General features: G+C 36.2%; 1 protein-coding gene across 1 annotated transcript in view; it reads left to right on the top strand.

The window, feature by feature from the left end:
• The window catches only part of LOC144972685 (neuronal acetylcholine receptor subunit alpha-7-like), a 218,229-nt gene that overhangs the window by 162,097 nt on the left and 41,132 nt on the right, over nt 1–15,000 (top strand). The window contains exon 5 of the mRNA XM_078914199.1: nt 3,296–3,405. Within this exon, the coding sequence (XP_078770325.1) occupies nt 3,296–3,405 (110 nt within the window). The remainder of the gene's footprint in view (nt 1–3,295; nt 3,406–15,000) is intronic.

Consider the following 15,000-nt stretch of genomic DNA (forward strand, 5'->3'; position numbering starts at 1 on the left):
CCAAATCCGGTCTAACTCGACAAATTTTTGCTTCAGTCGATCAAAGTCTATTTGTACCTTCTATCTATCAAGAGAAATTCTTCTATCAGATCTGATCAATGCTTCTGTCTTTATTTGATTCACTGAGTTGACACTGCTTCATCAGCGACAAGCACAAGATTTGTCAGATAAAGACGTGGTTGAAGGGGTTTCAGATTAGGTGTTGGATCTCATTTTTCTCTGAACGATGAGATACACGGTCAACCCACCTAAAATCTCTGCCTCTCCATATGCCAGTTTTATAAACTTTCCCAAAGCGATTAAAAATGTTACTTGAGGTTTCTTCTTCGAAAAAAAGAAATTCAATGACAGCTTCCTGTCGCTGACAGACATTCGTGAGGGCATCCATTTGACAGAATTAAAGTTTTAAACTTTTGTTTTAGAGAGTACATGTGCAATTGAGCCAATTATGACGTCAAGTGAAAAGGAAATGAACTCAGTAGGACATTTGTCCCATTATTTTTTTGAATCACCCTCGTACTATAAATCAAGATCTTTAAGAATAGGTCCACAACTACGTGCAATTATTTGTAGGTCTGATAACCAAATTCCTTATTATAAAGTTATACATTAATGTTACTATGTTGGTTCTGTCTGTTATGGCGACTTGACAAGATTTCCTTCATTCATCTCTAAGGGAAAATTCATCTTTTATGGTCTATTCCAAGGGAATACTGGAATAACTCTTGCGTCAGCCGTAGCAGCGCCACAAAATACGCTAGGGTGAGGTGACTTGCTCAAGGCAACACCGTGAGATGGGGGTGTCGAACTCTGTATTTATTTGATAAGAACGAAAGACTGATCTGCCATACCACACTACCCCTGTTAGAAATGACAACAACCCTTTCAACCATTCTTATCATACTTAAACACATATTAATGCATCTGGCCTACAAGGGGTATCTTTCTTTCCAATTACAAGAAATTTCCCAAACCCACCACCCATGGATAAAGATTATTGAAAATTCACCAAAGGTGCACCAGCGAGATCGTGTACCATCGTAATATAGCGGCCACACTCGGCGACCCGACGGGTCATCCAATTATAACCTATCAGCCATCTCATCAGCCAAAATGGAGATATAAACACACAATCGATGACCCAGAGACGCAGAGATGCCATTTATCAACGCTATACCAGAGGCTGGGTTAATCTTGGACAAACGCGGATGAGAGTGCCTGGCGAGTTGAAAATAGATAGGAGTTAACGCCCTTTTCTAACGCTCCTACGTAGAGTGATTTTTCGTGGTGCTTCCTGGTGTCATTATATTGTCTTAACGAGTTAATTTTGCCATTGTAACGGTATTTGATTTCTTGATTTTGAAATTGATAATCCCCCCCCCCCCCTTACCTTTCTTGTTCTTCTTCTCTCTGTCTCTGTAATTTGACCTCTTTGAGTGACATTAGATTAGACTGCTTCTGTTTCAGCTGACCCAAGCTATTCTTCTATTTTCTGTTCCTATTTTTGTGCTACTACTCTGCCTCTTTCATCGGCTTAAATTGTATGTTTCTCAAAGTATTTCAATGTAAATATTTTATTCTTTTGCAATATTTAGCAAGTATGCCAATGTTTGCCAATATCTTGCATTTAACTGTTTACCTTATTATCTTCTTACTAAAGATAATTATAATGGGATAATTTAAATTTGTAGTCATTTCTTGATTACAGTAAATTCTGTTTGAGATGCAATTTGAAAACATATTTATAGTCATATTTGCTAGAGTATTGCCACGTTCTGGAAAATCTGTTCGCAGTTGGTACCATAGAACTGTAGAACACGGATGCATTTACATAAGATGTCAAATAACTTTCACTGAAATTTAAATCCGCTTCAATCCTAAGGTGAGCATGCTACCACTCCGCCACCGACTTGCTAAAAAATAATGAAGAAGAGAGACTGAACTATTATTTTATAGTCGCTATTTTTGTTTATTTGTTTGTTTTTGTTTTGCTTTATTTGGGATTTTTTCCTGGTTAATTTAGCTTGTTTTTGCCAAATTTAGGGTGTCACAATTTATGCTTTTGTATTTTTTAAAAACAAAAACTCTAGTCTGTGAGCTTCGTTGGTACGTCAAAAGTAAGCATCGTGTATATTGCTATTTTTTTACACTAACCTCAAAATACACAATGTTCATAGATATCTAGTTGCCTTTATTATAGAGTGCAAAACCAATCTTAGTTTTTTTCCATAATAATCGGAAATACCTGGCACTTTATGATGACCAAATCACTTACGACCAGTATCTTTCATATGAGAACTCATGAATCTAATCCGTCTTGTACTTATTTGCAGGTTTCAGAACCAAACACAATTATGGGCTTGAATTAACATTGTTGTAATGGACAAAATGTTGCGTCGGTATAAGGATATTTCCATTACTACAATGAGCCCTTAACAAATATGGGTTATCAGACTTGCATATAAGTACACGTCGATCTAATCCATTGCATTAATGCCCCCATCCGCTTTGCACTCTTGGGTCCATCAAATTATATTATTGTCAACGAGGCGACTAATAAGCTGTCATCTATAAGGACATTCCCTTATAGATGACAGCCAATTAGTCGCCTAAATGGTTGCTCAGAAAATAAAACAAAGTATTGTTACTATAAAAATATTGCCTGGTCCTAAAATAAACCACTTTGTCAACAATGATGACCAAATCATCTTATAACGACTTGTAAACGGAACATAATAGGCGCCAGAACTTCTCGTTGGGAGAAGCACTGTTATAGGAACATTACAATATGCTTTCCACGGTCACAGACCTTTTAATAATAATTTTATCTTGCTTTAAGGGCACAACCTCTTTCAATTAAAACAATAGAGCCAAATACGACATGTGCTTTGTAGAATTTTAATGGAATCTCCGCCATATCGATAACCTCTGTGGTATAATGGTAGCATGACTGGCCGGTAATCAGGAGGTCGAGGCAGGTCAATTTCTTGGGATGGTTGGCTGTAATGTTATCGTATTTTTCCTTTCTGCTTCTTTTTGGCACTGTTCCATCCACACATTTTCAGATATTCATCTTACACCAATGTTTGGTTCCTTTTCTCACTTTGATATTTTCCAAATATGAATAGTTAGTAGTTGTAGTCCTTCAGTTTCCATTAGACCCACGGAGCCGGAGTTTATAAAAGTTGATTGGCACTGTAGGATTACAATCTATCTCATAACCAGTGCCTTCTCCTTAATTTGTCTATTGCTACCATGTTTATAATTCATTTGTCTATTTCACACTTTATAACAGAACTGGGTAGACGTTCTTCTTAGATGGAATCCAGAGGACTACGAAAATATAAGCGAGGTCAGGATTCCTTCGGACAAAATATGGCTGCCTGACATCCTGCTCTACAATTTGTAAGTATTAAAAAGTATTTACGATTGCATAACGGCCCTCCAACAAGAAGGAGAAGAAGAAAGAGGAGGAGGAGGATGAGAAGGATGCGGAGGAGGGGAGGGGAGGAGGAGGGGAGAGGAGGATGGGTGAGGAGGAGGAGGAAGAGAACTAGGAGGAGGAGGAGGGGAAGAGAAGGAGGTGGAGGAGGAAGAAGAAGAGGAGGTAGAACAAGAGGAAGAATAAGCGGAAGCGAATGAGGAAAAGTTGAAGAGAAGAAGCAGTGACATATTACATGACTCAAGACAATAAACTAACTTCAAAAATAGAATGAATGTTGATATCACAAGGATCTTTATTCTAGACAACTAGATAACCACGCCTTTCGGACAGTCGTCATGATATAAACAATGGCAATGGTTGGTAAGCATAGCAAACTCCACAGGTTTTAGTTTCGCTGTCATGTGTATAAGTAAAACACCCACTGTTCAACAAGCTTGATCAATAATGAAGTAGACGGGTCTTTGTTATTGTTTATTTTTTTTTTTGCCATCCACGTTTATGAGAAATTCTCACGAAAGTGTATTAACCAGACTATAAAAGTTTATGGTTACACAAAGTTTTGTATGTTGGTCCGTTATACTTCCGGATGGCAATATTGTGAGCTTCTTAGCCAAGCGTATACTATCTATAGAACCAACACAGAAAACTCAAACGTTCATAATATAATCTAGAAAATTGTGTGATAATTATTCGCCCATTTGGCGGTATAAATACATTAACATTGATCAGAGAGAGGTCCATATCATTCACGTTTATGTTTATAAACAACCAACTTGTCTATGTTTGGCCGAGCACGTGTGAAGGCATGTAACATATTATATGTTTTGATTAGTCAAAAAGCTACTGGTTAATTGTAATTAGAGAGGTACTAAATTCTCTATGATAGACTTCATATAATAAAGTGAGCTCTTAGTTTTGTGTGTTGGTTGCACATATTTGCAGCCAGAACTGGTAGGAATTGTGAGAATTTTACTTTATCTATAGTTCAATCAATCCTCTATCCATCCAGAAATGTGATAAGATCTCATCACATTCAAAATTTTACTTATGTCTGTTTATTCTGCCGCTTGAACCTCATTAGCATCTTCTTCTTCTTCTTCTTCTTCTTCTTCTTCTTCTTCTTCTTCTTCTTCTTCTTCTTCTTCTTCTTCTTCTTCTTCTTCTTCTTCTTCTTCTTCTTGATCATCATCATCATCATCATCATCATCATCATCATCATCATCATCATCATCATCATCATCATCATCATTAACAACAACAACAACAACAACAACAACATTAGTATCATCATTGTCATCAGTTCTAATATAACGACCAATATTACGTAGACAATTCATGATATTATGTTTATGATATCATGCAGTCCGCACATGCAAACATTATTAATATTATTCTATAACCAATCGGTTTCAACAATCAAAACATCTCTGTGTCCATAATGATTTACCAGGCCAAATAATGTATCGCTTCCTTCCCTTTTACTGATTCTATCCACATCTTGTTGTCCCTGGGTCAGGCATCCTATCGATATCTTGGATGCCATCTTCCAGATTAATCTTTCTTCATGCCGCTTCCAATTATGCACAAATTGGGTGACCTCCAAACCCAAGTGAACCCATAGTAACCAGCTGATATTTTATCTTTACATCAAGCTATTTGGTGCCAAAACGCCAATTTGCCAGAATTGATCAATATACTTGCTTTTGTTTTGCCGGTATTCTGCCACACTCTCAAAACACATTTTTAAAATTAGATTTTGGCCTAAAAACTCGTCCTTCATTGCATTAAATGGCAGTCATCTCTCAAACTAGGGGCTCTATTCTGGCCATAATTTGTAAAAAGTATTATTTCAGAGTACGGAAGTAGATATTATATTGTATTGTTTTTTTTCTTTTTTTTTTCAATGAGAGAAGGGGTTTGTAACGTGTTAATTTTGTTGATTTTGTCCCTTTGTTTGAATGCACCCTAAATAACTAGACGTCTACTTGCTTTTGATGGTGTTGGAACAGAAAATCGATTCTGTACGGTGTTAGTCATAACAATATATTTTTGAAATACAAAATGTAGATTGGGCGGATACATTCAAATGTTATACACGTAGCTAAAAGGCTATAAAGAGTCTGGTAGTCTATAATTGTTTTTAATTAAATCGATTATAATAAATCTTATATCTCGCAATAGGGATGATTAATAGGCGAACGCTTTTTAAAAATTTTTTTGGATTCGCAATCAAAAAGAATAATATTATCTTTTCCCAGTATTGTATTGCACTGATTTCATCCCAACTCTAGTTATAAGTCTTGTCGAACCAACATCATTCAAGTCAAATTGATACTAATAATGAATTTTTAATTCTCTGAAGTTTAAATCAACACTTACTTTCTCCAATGAAGGCATGTTTCTTTAGTTAAGGCTAACAATTTAATTTTAAAAATCAGGTTTACATCGACATAATACGGTTTTGAGATTTTTACTATTCCTCTATTTCGGTAGACTCCAAAGCTGAGATTTGTTCACTCAGAAATGGGCCGGCCTGTAAACTCTCCATAATACTAAGATTAACGCCGATAAATTGGACAAAATTCTGCAATGTCTAGACTGTGTCATAATAATTTCTATGTTGCTTTTATCCTCAAAACACATAGCTATATACACTCTGCCGTTTTAACAAAGAACACAGTATGTGCTATTTGATTAACGTTGCATATACTGTGTTTTTAAAAACAACGGCAACACTGCCAACGCCCTCTCATGTTGTTTTCTCATTTCTCGTTTCCTACGTATTATTTCCAGAATAGAAAAACGTATCGATATGATTTTATTTGTTCTATATATTGCATCAAGACTGATATTTTCAATTATTTCATGTCAGATTTAGTGGTCAGATTTTACTGGCTAATCAGAGGGATAAATTGTATATAAAACGTGTCTTTGTCTCCAATAAATATACACAAATGTAACACAATTGTTGGTTCCTCTGTGTCCTCTAGCTACTAAGCCTACCAAGCCGTTGACATGTATGCCTTTTTTACTATCACCTTATAGTAATAGCCTTCAGTTCTTCAATCAAGATACAGTGAATACACTTTTGAAAATTACGTCAGTTATCGTATCTAGCATAAAACTAGTTCAATAAACATTTAAGTTGTTTTATTTTTGACTTGAAAAATTAAAATATAGTATATTTTGGCCCTGAAATCAACCGCTGACCGCGAACCAAAGACCCATAGTCACCTTGTGCTTGCCTCGCTATCACCGGGAGTAAACAACCCCCAGATCCTGGGCAGGACTATTGGAAAAAATGTCGTCAAGGTTTGCGATGCAATTCCTTTATTCGGTGTGTCCAAATAGTATGAGAATACTAACTAACTGGGCCTGGTCCATTTTTGCGTTTGACATGTAATAAGGGTATATCAGGCCTTTCATAGAGGAAATAAATAGTCAAGGGGACGAAACGGGGTAAAAGGCAGGAAATATTCTAATTGGTTAATGCTTGGTAACGGCCGAACCATCAATTCGAGTCAGTGAGCACCAGACTAATGTGCGGCTATGTGGTCTTGTGGTATGATACTAGCTTTCGGATCGGAAGGTCTTAGGTTCGAGCCTCACTTGGCGCATAGTTGAGTCCTTTACTCACATTATCTCACCATACTCAGGTGTAAAATGAGTACCTGGCCGTTAACAGCGTTATCTCTGTCCGAAAAAAAATGTAATATCGCCTAACAGGCGTCATGTCCCGTCCTACATGTTCGCTGTTGCTATGTGGTCTTGTGGTATGATACTAGCTTTCGGATCGGAAGGTTTTAGGTTCGAGCCTCACTTGGCGCATAGTTGAGTCCTTTATTCACATTATCTCACCATACTCAGGTGTAAAATGAGTACCTGGCCGTTAACAGCGTTATCTCTGTCCGAAAAAAAAATGTAATATCGCCTAACAGGCGTCATGTCCCGTCCTACATGTTCGCTGTTGCTGTTGGACAGGAACCCCTTGTAAAGCGCTTTAAGCACGTTTAGTGGATATTGCGCTATATGAAAGCTCAATCTAAAGCTCAATTTACTGTAATCCCACGGGTTTACATGTAAAACTAACAAAACACATTTTCATGTCAAAGAACTGTCTTTTTAAAACCCGGTTTCTGATTGCTTCAGGATTAATCTAATAATATGTGATTTGCAATCTCGTATAATATTAGTTTGTGATTTGTGGGCAGCGCAATATTTACTCCCAGGAACAGGCTGTTTGCTCGCATTCTTCACCATGCTCAAGTGTAAAATGAATACCTTGAATTTTTGGTGGATAACAGCGTTATTAATAATAGTGATAATAATAATAATAATAATAATAATAATAATAATAATAATAATAATAATAATAATAATAATAATAATAATAATAATAATGATAATAACAATAATAATAATAATGACAATGATAATAATAATGATTATAAGATATATTTTATTCATCCAAAAAATGGATTTTTTAAAAACTTGTTATATACGATATTTTGTTTGGTCATTATTTACATAGCATGCAGAGATACAAGACGATAATGTTATTTTCCTTGACATACCTATCGACGGGAGCTAATGTATTTGTGAAAATTGGTGTTACTGACCTTTAGTAATGGTCAGTCCAAATAGACAAAGACAACTGTCGTTCTCTGAATAAAGACATCTTTTCATTTTGGCTAGATAAAATTAAATTCAAATTGCGAACAATATGAAATGATCTCAATTTTTCAGGAAGTCCCAAACCTAAAAAATTTTTTATACTTTATGAATTTTCAGTTTTGAGAGTTTTCGACAAATTGAGGCTCCTTTTAATCTATTTATATTCAATACAATTTTTTTCTGGCCAAAATTAAAAAACAAAAACAAACGATTTGTTAGAATTTGGCACAACTGCTATCCTTACGGGGTATTTTCGATCTCCTTAAGTGGAAGATATTGGATTGGTTGTCCTTTCTTGAAACCTTGTTGTTTTCAATAAATGAATGAATAAATAATGTAAAACAAGACTCCTTTTATTCATACCCAAAAAGAGAGCATTTTTTTCTTATTTAGGGTCTATTTCAAGGGAAGAATTGAATAACTCAAGCTTCAACAGTGGCGCCAGTTGAGCGACTGTGAGGCGGCCTCTTCAGTGCCCCAAAGGGCGGCGGGAAGGCGAATTCTGTAACCTCTGAGTACGGAGCAAAGTCAATACCGCTGCACCACGCTGCCCTCACAAAGTTGTTTTACTGACAATTCATCGTTATCACTAGATCAAGAAACCTATTCTATATTTTGTTGATAAAGAAAAAAAGTGGTGTTCGTCTTGTTATTGTCATGTGATAATGTGGTTAAACCCACCATAAACAATGTAGGTATATATTGATAGAATCAAGTTGACGTTACTCTTGTCTTTGTTATTGTTTTTTGCCATCCGCGTTTATGAGTAATTCTCACTAAATTATATTAACCAAACTGTAAACTTTCAAGGCTACACATAGTTTTGTGTGTGGGTCTCTTATACTTCCGGATGGCAATATTGTCTGCTTTTTAGTCTAACGCATACTATCTATGGGATACTTTGGAAAAAAAAACCCCACTTTTTTACTTTTGACAAGAAAACGCGTTCTTTAATTAAAATCGAATAAAATGACCAAATCTCATCAAAAACTCTCAACGCTGGGATTTCAAGAAAATCTGTCTAACCTGAGACATCAAGGAAGTCTCAGGTTTGGGAGGTTTTGACAAGATGAATGTTATCTTAATCGATCGATATTTGAAGGACCAGTTATCTTGCCAAAACCTTTTCATTTTTCTTCCAAGTACGACAGGATAGTCTAAGGTTCAATATGGCCCCAATAATAGTCCTGAATTTTTGTCTTTGAAATTTATAATAATTAGATTTTATGGAAGTTTCTTTACAACTTAAAATCCGTCTTTGACACGTTTCCAACATTTGCCAATACAAACACTTTGAAAACTGCCCCTGTTTGTTTTCCTTCAAGTTCATAAATTAGTCCACTCAGTCCCTTGAGTATTCTGTTTTAGGTAAACGTAGTGTTAGTCATTAACTTATCATTTAATTTTAGCTTCACACGAGCAGTGTACTTTGTTTTTTTAATGGGGGTTAAAAATTAACATTTGTTTTGTTTTCTTATTTTGTGTATTTTTTACTGTTAGTAAACAGTTTTACATGTAAACAGGGACAATAACAAGTAAAGAAGTCCAAATTTGGGAGGTTTGTTTATTCCTAGTCCTATTTTCCTTTTCTTTTCTTTTTGTTATTCCATGACGAAAAACCCCTTTCGCGTGGTCATTGTTTTGTTTTCTTATTTTGTGTATATCTTACTGCTAGTAAACAGTTTCACGTGTAAACAGGGACAATACTAAGTAAAGAATTCCAAATTTGGGAGGTTTGTTTATTCGTAGTCCTATAGTTAACATAAACATAAGTAAACGCGTTGAAAGCAATTGGTTACGTATTTAGTTTAATAATTTTGAAGATATTCTTTTCATATATATATATATATATATATATATTATATATATATATATATTATATATATATATATATATATATATATATATATATATATATATATATATATATATATCGTATTTCAACTCCCGAACTTCGCAAAGGTATTTATTCTCTAATGTCTTCTGGCACTGCTCTTCTCATATCAATTCTATTTTTAAAAATAGCATTAAGATAAAACACGCTGAATGTGAAAATTAACTGGAGCTTCCGATAGCTCAGTTGGTAGAGTACTCGATTCATAAGTGAAGGGACCGAGATCGATCCCGGGTGCAGTTGAAGCGTCCTATCCAAAGGGTAGCAAAAAACTGCTATTGTCTGTTTCACGCTAAAGAAACCGGGATAAATTCCGGCCCCATGGGCCTGGTGGCTCTGAAGGAAAGTGATGTGAAATTTAAGGGAACTAATGCATCTTTACATCTTTTGAGAATTTAGCACCTTGATTAAACACGATTGGTAAAGGACGGGTACAAAGTTGACAAGCCACAGCGAATATTTATGAAGGACACCATAAAATCTGGCATAAAATTGACGTCTTTTGGCTCTTTGTTTTTAGACAACCAGTTGGATGTTTACTGCTCACCAAATTTTCTCTAATAGAGAATTTATCATTACATATTGTTTTGTGTCTTGATACGATTAATCTGGCAGAAAGAAGTGTTAGTATTTTTATGAAATACATAACATCAGTAGCTCTATATTACACGGAAATATGATGTGCTGCTCGTAGCGGGCAAAACGGCACAACCAAAATGTATAAAGGTCCGGGTGAGCAAATCTTTCCATTCATACTACATGCTAATCCATAGGGAATTGCAACGTTGAGCAGAAAACTATGCGTAAAAATAGTCACGGGTCTTAGCGATCTACTGGGGAACCATTATCATTGAGATGTAACCTTGTCAAGATAAATTAAGAAGTTGAATGAATTCTACGAGAAAAAAGCTGAAATCTCATTAATTAGTATCAGTATGAAGAAGTTGATGATGATGATGATGATGATGATGATGATGATGATGATGATGATGATGATGAAGGAGAAGAAGTAGAAGAAGAAGAAGAAGAAGAAATAGTAGTAGTAGTAGTAGTAGTAGTAGTAGTAGTAGTAGTAGTAGTAGTAGTAGTAGTAGTAGTAGTAGTAGTAGTATTGTAGTAGTAGTAGTAGAAGAAGAAGAAGAAGAAGAAGAAGAAGAAGAAGAAGAAGAAGAAGAAGAAGAAGAAGAAGAAGAAGAAGAAGAAGAAGAAGAAGAGGAGAGAACAACAACAACAACAATAAAAACATAAATAAAAGCAAAAACATCTTAAGGAACAATAGCAAAAAACAAAAAAACAAAAACAAAACAAACAAAAAACACCCCAAATAACCGACAGCAACATCTAGAATGCCGTAATCACTTGATTCATTAAAATTCCAAATTGCCATGTTCCTGTAACTAAAACAAGAAAGAAAGAACGTCGAACATTGTGAGTAATATGAGCATACTTTTTCTGTTGTTTAGATTACTGTGGAATTATATTTTATTATTAGACAACATTTAATGAAGATACGATTTGAAAACTGAATTTACCATTTATATTTCACTGAGTAAGGAATGCCTTAAGGCATGTTTGCTTCAGTTTTGAGCTCTATTATAGAACACGCCACAGTTATCTCCAATTTTGAGCCACAAACTCCCACCATCGATGTCAGTGGATCAGTGGTTCGATTCCTCGTGTCGTCACAAACGTCAAACGATCTTAAGTGTGGCTATGTGATCTAGTGGTATGACACTAGCTTTCGGATCGGAAGGTCCTGGGTTCGACCCTCGCTCTGCGCATAGTTGAGTCCTTTCAAAAGGTGAAAAATTGTAATATCGCAAAACAGACGTCATGTCTCGTCTACATGTTAAGTGTTGCTGTTGGCCAGGTACCCCTTGTAAAGTGCTTTGAGCACGTTTATTGGATATTGCGCAATTTAAAAGCTCAATTTTTTAACAAAAAAATTTAAGTGTGGTCAGTGGTCGGCTGCGTAACAGTGATAGTAAAACATCTCGATCTCGGTGTCGTGTAAGGCACATAACACCCCTGGACCCAAGTGTCAATGAGTACCTGGCTATAGGCAGTATAAAATCTGTAAGCATTTTTGGCGATTTGTACTGTTTGTAATGGAATTATGGTTCCATATGACCTGATGGTTGGATGAATGAATCCGTGTTAAGCACGCTGAGCATTGTAAACTCGTGAAAATGCTTTATATAAGTGCCATAATAACATTTATCATTTATTCTAAACGTTTACCCTTCTACACTCGCACCCATCCTCCCTCTTGCTTAGTGGCTAATGCTATAAATGTAGGATGGAAAGTGCTCATTACAGCGAGATACAAGCTGAATGTTTTTATATATCTAGTAGACATGGCTACAGTTTTTGTGTTAATCAGTTAACTGGCGTACTTTGTAAAGACAAGTATCTAATATTTGGCCATAAATTCATCCTTACAATATCGATCGATTTGAATGACCCTCGTCTTGGCAAAATGACTCAAACCTTGGTCTCAAATGGATGTCTCAAATGGAAACCTCGCGAGGTTCCAGGTTTGAGAGTTTTTGACAAGATTAGGGTCATTTAAATAGATCGATAATTGAAGAACGAGTTTTCTGGCCAAATCTTTAATACGAATCTCTCCAGAGTACGACTGGTTAGCTGGTTAATGGAATGACAAACATTAAAGGGTTAAGAGGCGAAGGAAAAGCGAGCAATATCCGTTCGGACTTGAAGATAACAAACGGTGATCTTTGACCTCACTGGAAGGAATATCCTCATGCCTGAGGCATTTTGGCATGTCTTCACCAAGAAGAGATCAATCCTCCAAGTGATCAAGAAAGGTCTTGACCATGTTTATGCGGCTATGTGGTCTTTCGGATCGGAAGGTCATGGTGCGAACCTCGCTCGACGCATAGTTGAGTCCTTGGAAAAGGCTCTTTACTCACATTCTCTCACCGCACTCACGTGTAATATAAATACCTGGCCGTTAACAACATTGTCTCTGACGGTGTTATGTCATGTCCTAAACGTTACGTGTTGCTATTGATCAGTGTGAAGCGTCCTGAGCTCTCGTTTAGTGGATACTGCGCTATTTAAAAGCTAAAGTTTTCTGGTTTTCTTTTCTTGTGAATCTCTTTCCAGAAACATGAATGGAGCAATGACTTGTGTTGATAATAACAAGAAATGAAGTGAATTAGAGAAGTGCCAAAAAACAAAGAATAGCAGCAACTTTTGCGGCGATGGAGAGTCGAACCTCGACCCCACTCTAATGGCAACTCCGCCTGGTCACGAGAAAAACGCTCTACAAGCGACCCCAGTGATTGGTGGCGTTGATTGTAGAGTGTCTCTCTCTCGTGACCAGGCGAAGTGCAGTAAGAGTGGATCGTTGGTTTAACTCCTTATCACCGCGAAGTATTTATTCTCAATTGTCTTCTGGCACTTCTCTACTCACTTCCTTTCGGGATTTCTTTTCTAAAAATAGCATTAAGATAATTCAACACCGCATGTGAAAATTAAGGGAACTAATTTTGTTTTATAGATAGTATGAAGTTGACCTCAGTCAGGTCTTTGTTATTGCTTTTTGCCATCTGCGTTTATGAGTAATTCTCATTGAACTGTATTAACCAGATTCGAGGTTACACATAGTTTTGTGTGTTGATCCGTTATGCTTCCGCATGGCAATGTTATGAGTTTCTTAGCCAAGCGCATACTACGTATACAGATTGGAATTTAGCAGCTTCGGTTAAACGCCAAATTGTGACCAACCACGTCAATATAGTAATATATGTCGAAATGAACGATGACGAAAACTGAGTTTAAATTCAAAGTGGTCAGAATTTTAAAATGTATGCCTCTTAAAATTTCAAGAAACAAAAACTCCATCCAATCAATTCAGGCTTTTATTTCAACTCAAATGTTATGAGTTTCACAGATACGCCCCTGGACTCAAGTGGAAATGATTACTTGGCTATAGATATGAATATTGTAAGAATAATTGATAAATTAAATTTTCAGTTTTTAAAAAGCACACGTTATATTATCCACTCAACACAATTTAAAGATTTTTGCAAGGTACATACACATCTCGCCGAGAACCTGATTTCTATTTCATAAAGCGTATTATATTGCTTACCAATCACTCACTTTAAGGTACACATGTGACCACCGCTAATCAAGTATTATTTCGGAATTAGTTAGATGGAGTAATTTATTTAATTACTACGCCCTTCAGCGCGGCATCGTAAATCAATCAAACAATCGTCTGGTGTCAACACGAATTAGCCTTGTGGTTTATAGTGAGCTAATTGGATTCAGTAGTCGTAACGTCACTTCCTTCCTTATGACGCATGGTAACTTAGTAACACTGGCTCTAAACTATCGGAACAATGGCGGACGCCCATATGAAATATTTCTCCGGCGAGCATAAAAGCGTTTCCAGAGGAAAACAGACCCATAAATTTGATTATGTTTTGACTTTTACACATTCTGATCACAAGGCATACGAAAAGGGAACGAAAAGTTCTAGCTAGCATGAAGAATAAAAAGTAATGATTTTCTTTGTTTAGAACCAAGATGGCCGCCGTTGCCGGGCGCGTGACATCAGACTACTGAATCCAATTGGAGGTGTATTATATTGCCCAATCATAAAAAAAAACGAAAGTGCCTAAAACGGGGCTCAAACCGCTCGGTCAGCTCGCTGAGTTACATTGGCATAATTTCTTTTACTGCTTCTTCTTTACTTTGTTCCTATGATTTTTTATCACAGGACAAGGGTTATGATTTATGATAAATAAATAAAAAGTAGTCCTTCAGAGCCATTGGGCCCATGGAGCCGAAGTTTATCCCGGTTTCTATAGCGTGAAACAGACAATAACAATTGTTTACTACCCTTTATATAGGACGCTAGTCTATCTCAAGGAATTTACGCTAGGTCTAACAGACCCAGCTACCCAATCACTGATGGGTGGACTGCTGGGACATCAGAAAAATAATCGACTGA

Source organism: Berghia stephanieae, chromosome 5 (assembly GCF_034508935.2).
Source record: "Berghia stephanieae isolate SIO BIC M18660-M18661 chromosome 5, UCSD_Bste_1.3, whole genome shotgun sequence".
Classification (NCBI taxonomy): domain Eukaryota; kingdom Metazoa; phylum Mollusca; class Gastropoda; order Nudibranchia; family Aeolidiidae; genus Berghia; species Berghia stephanieae.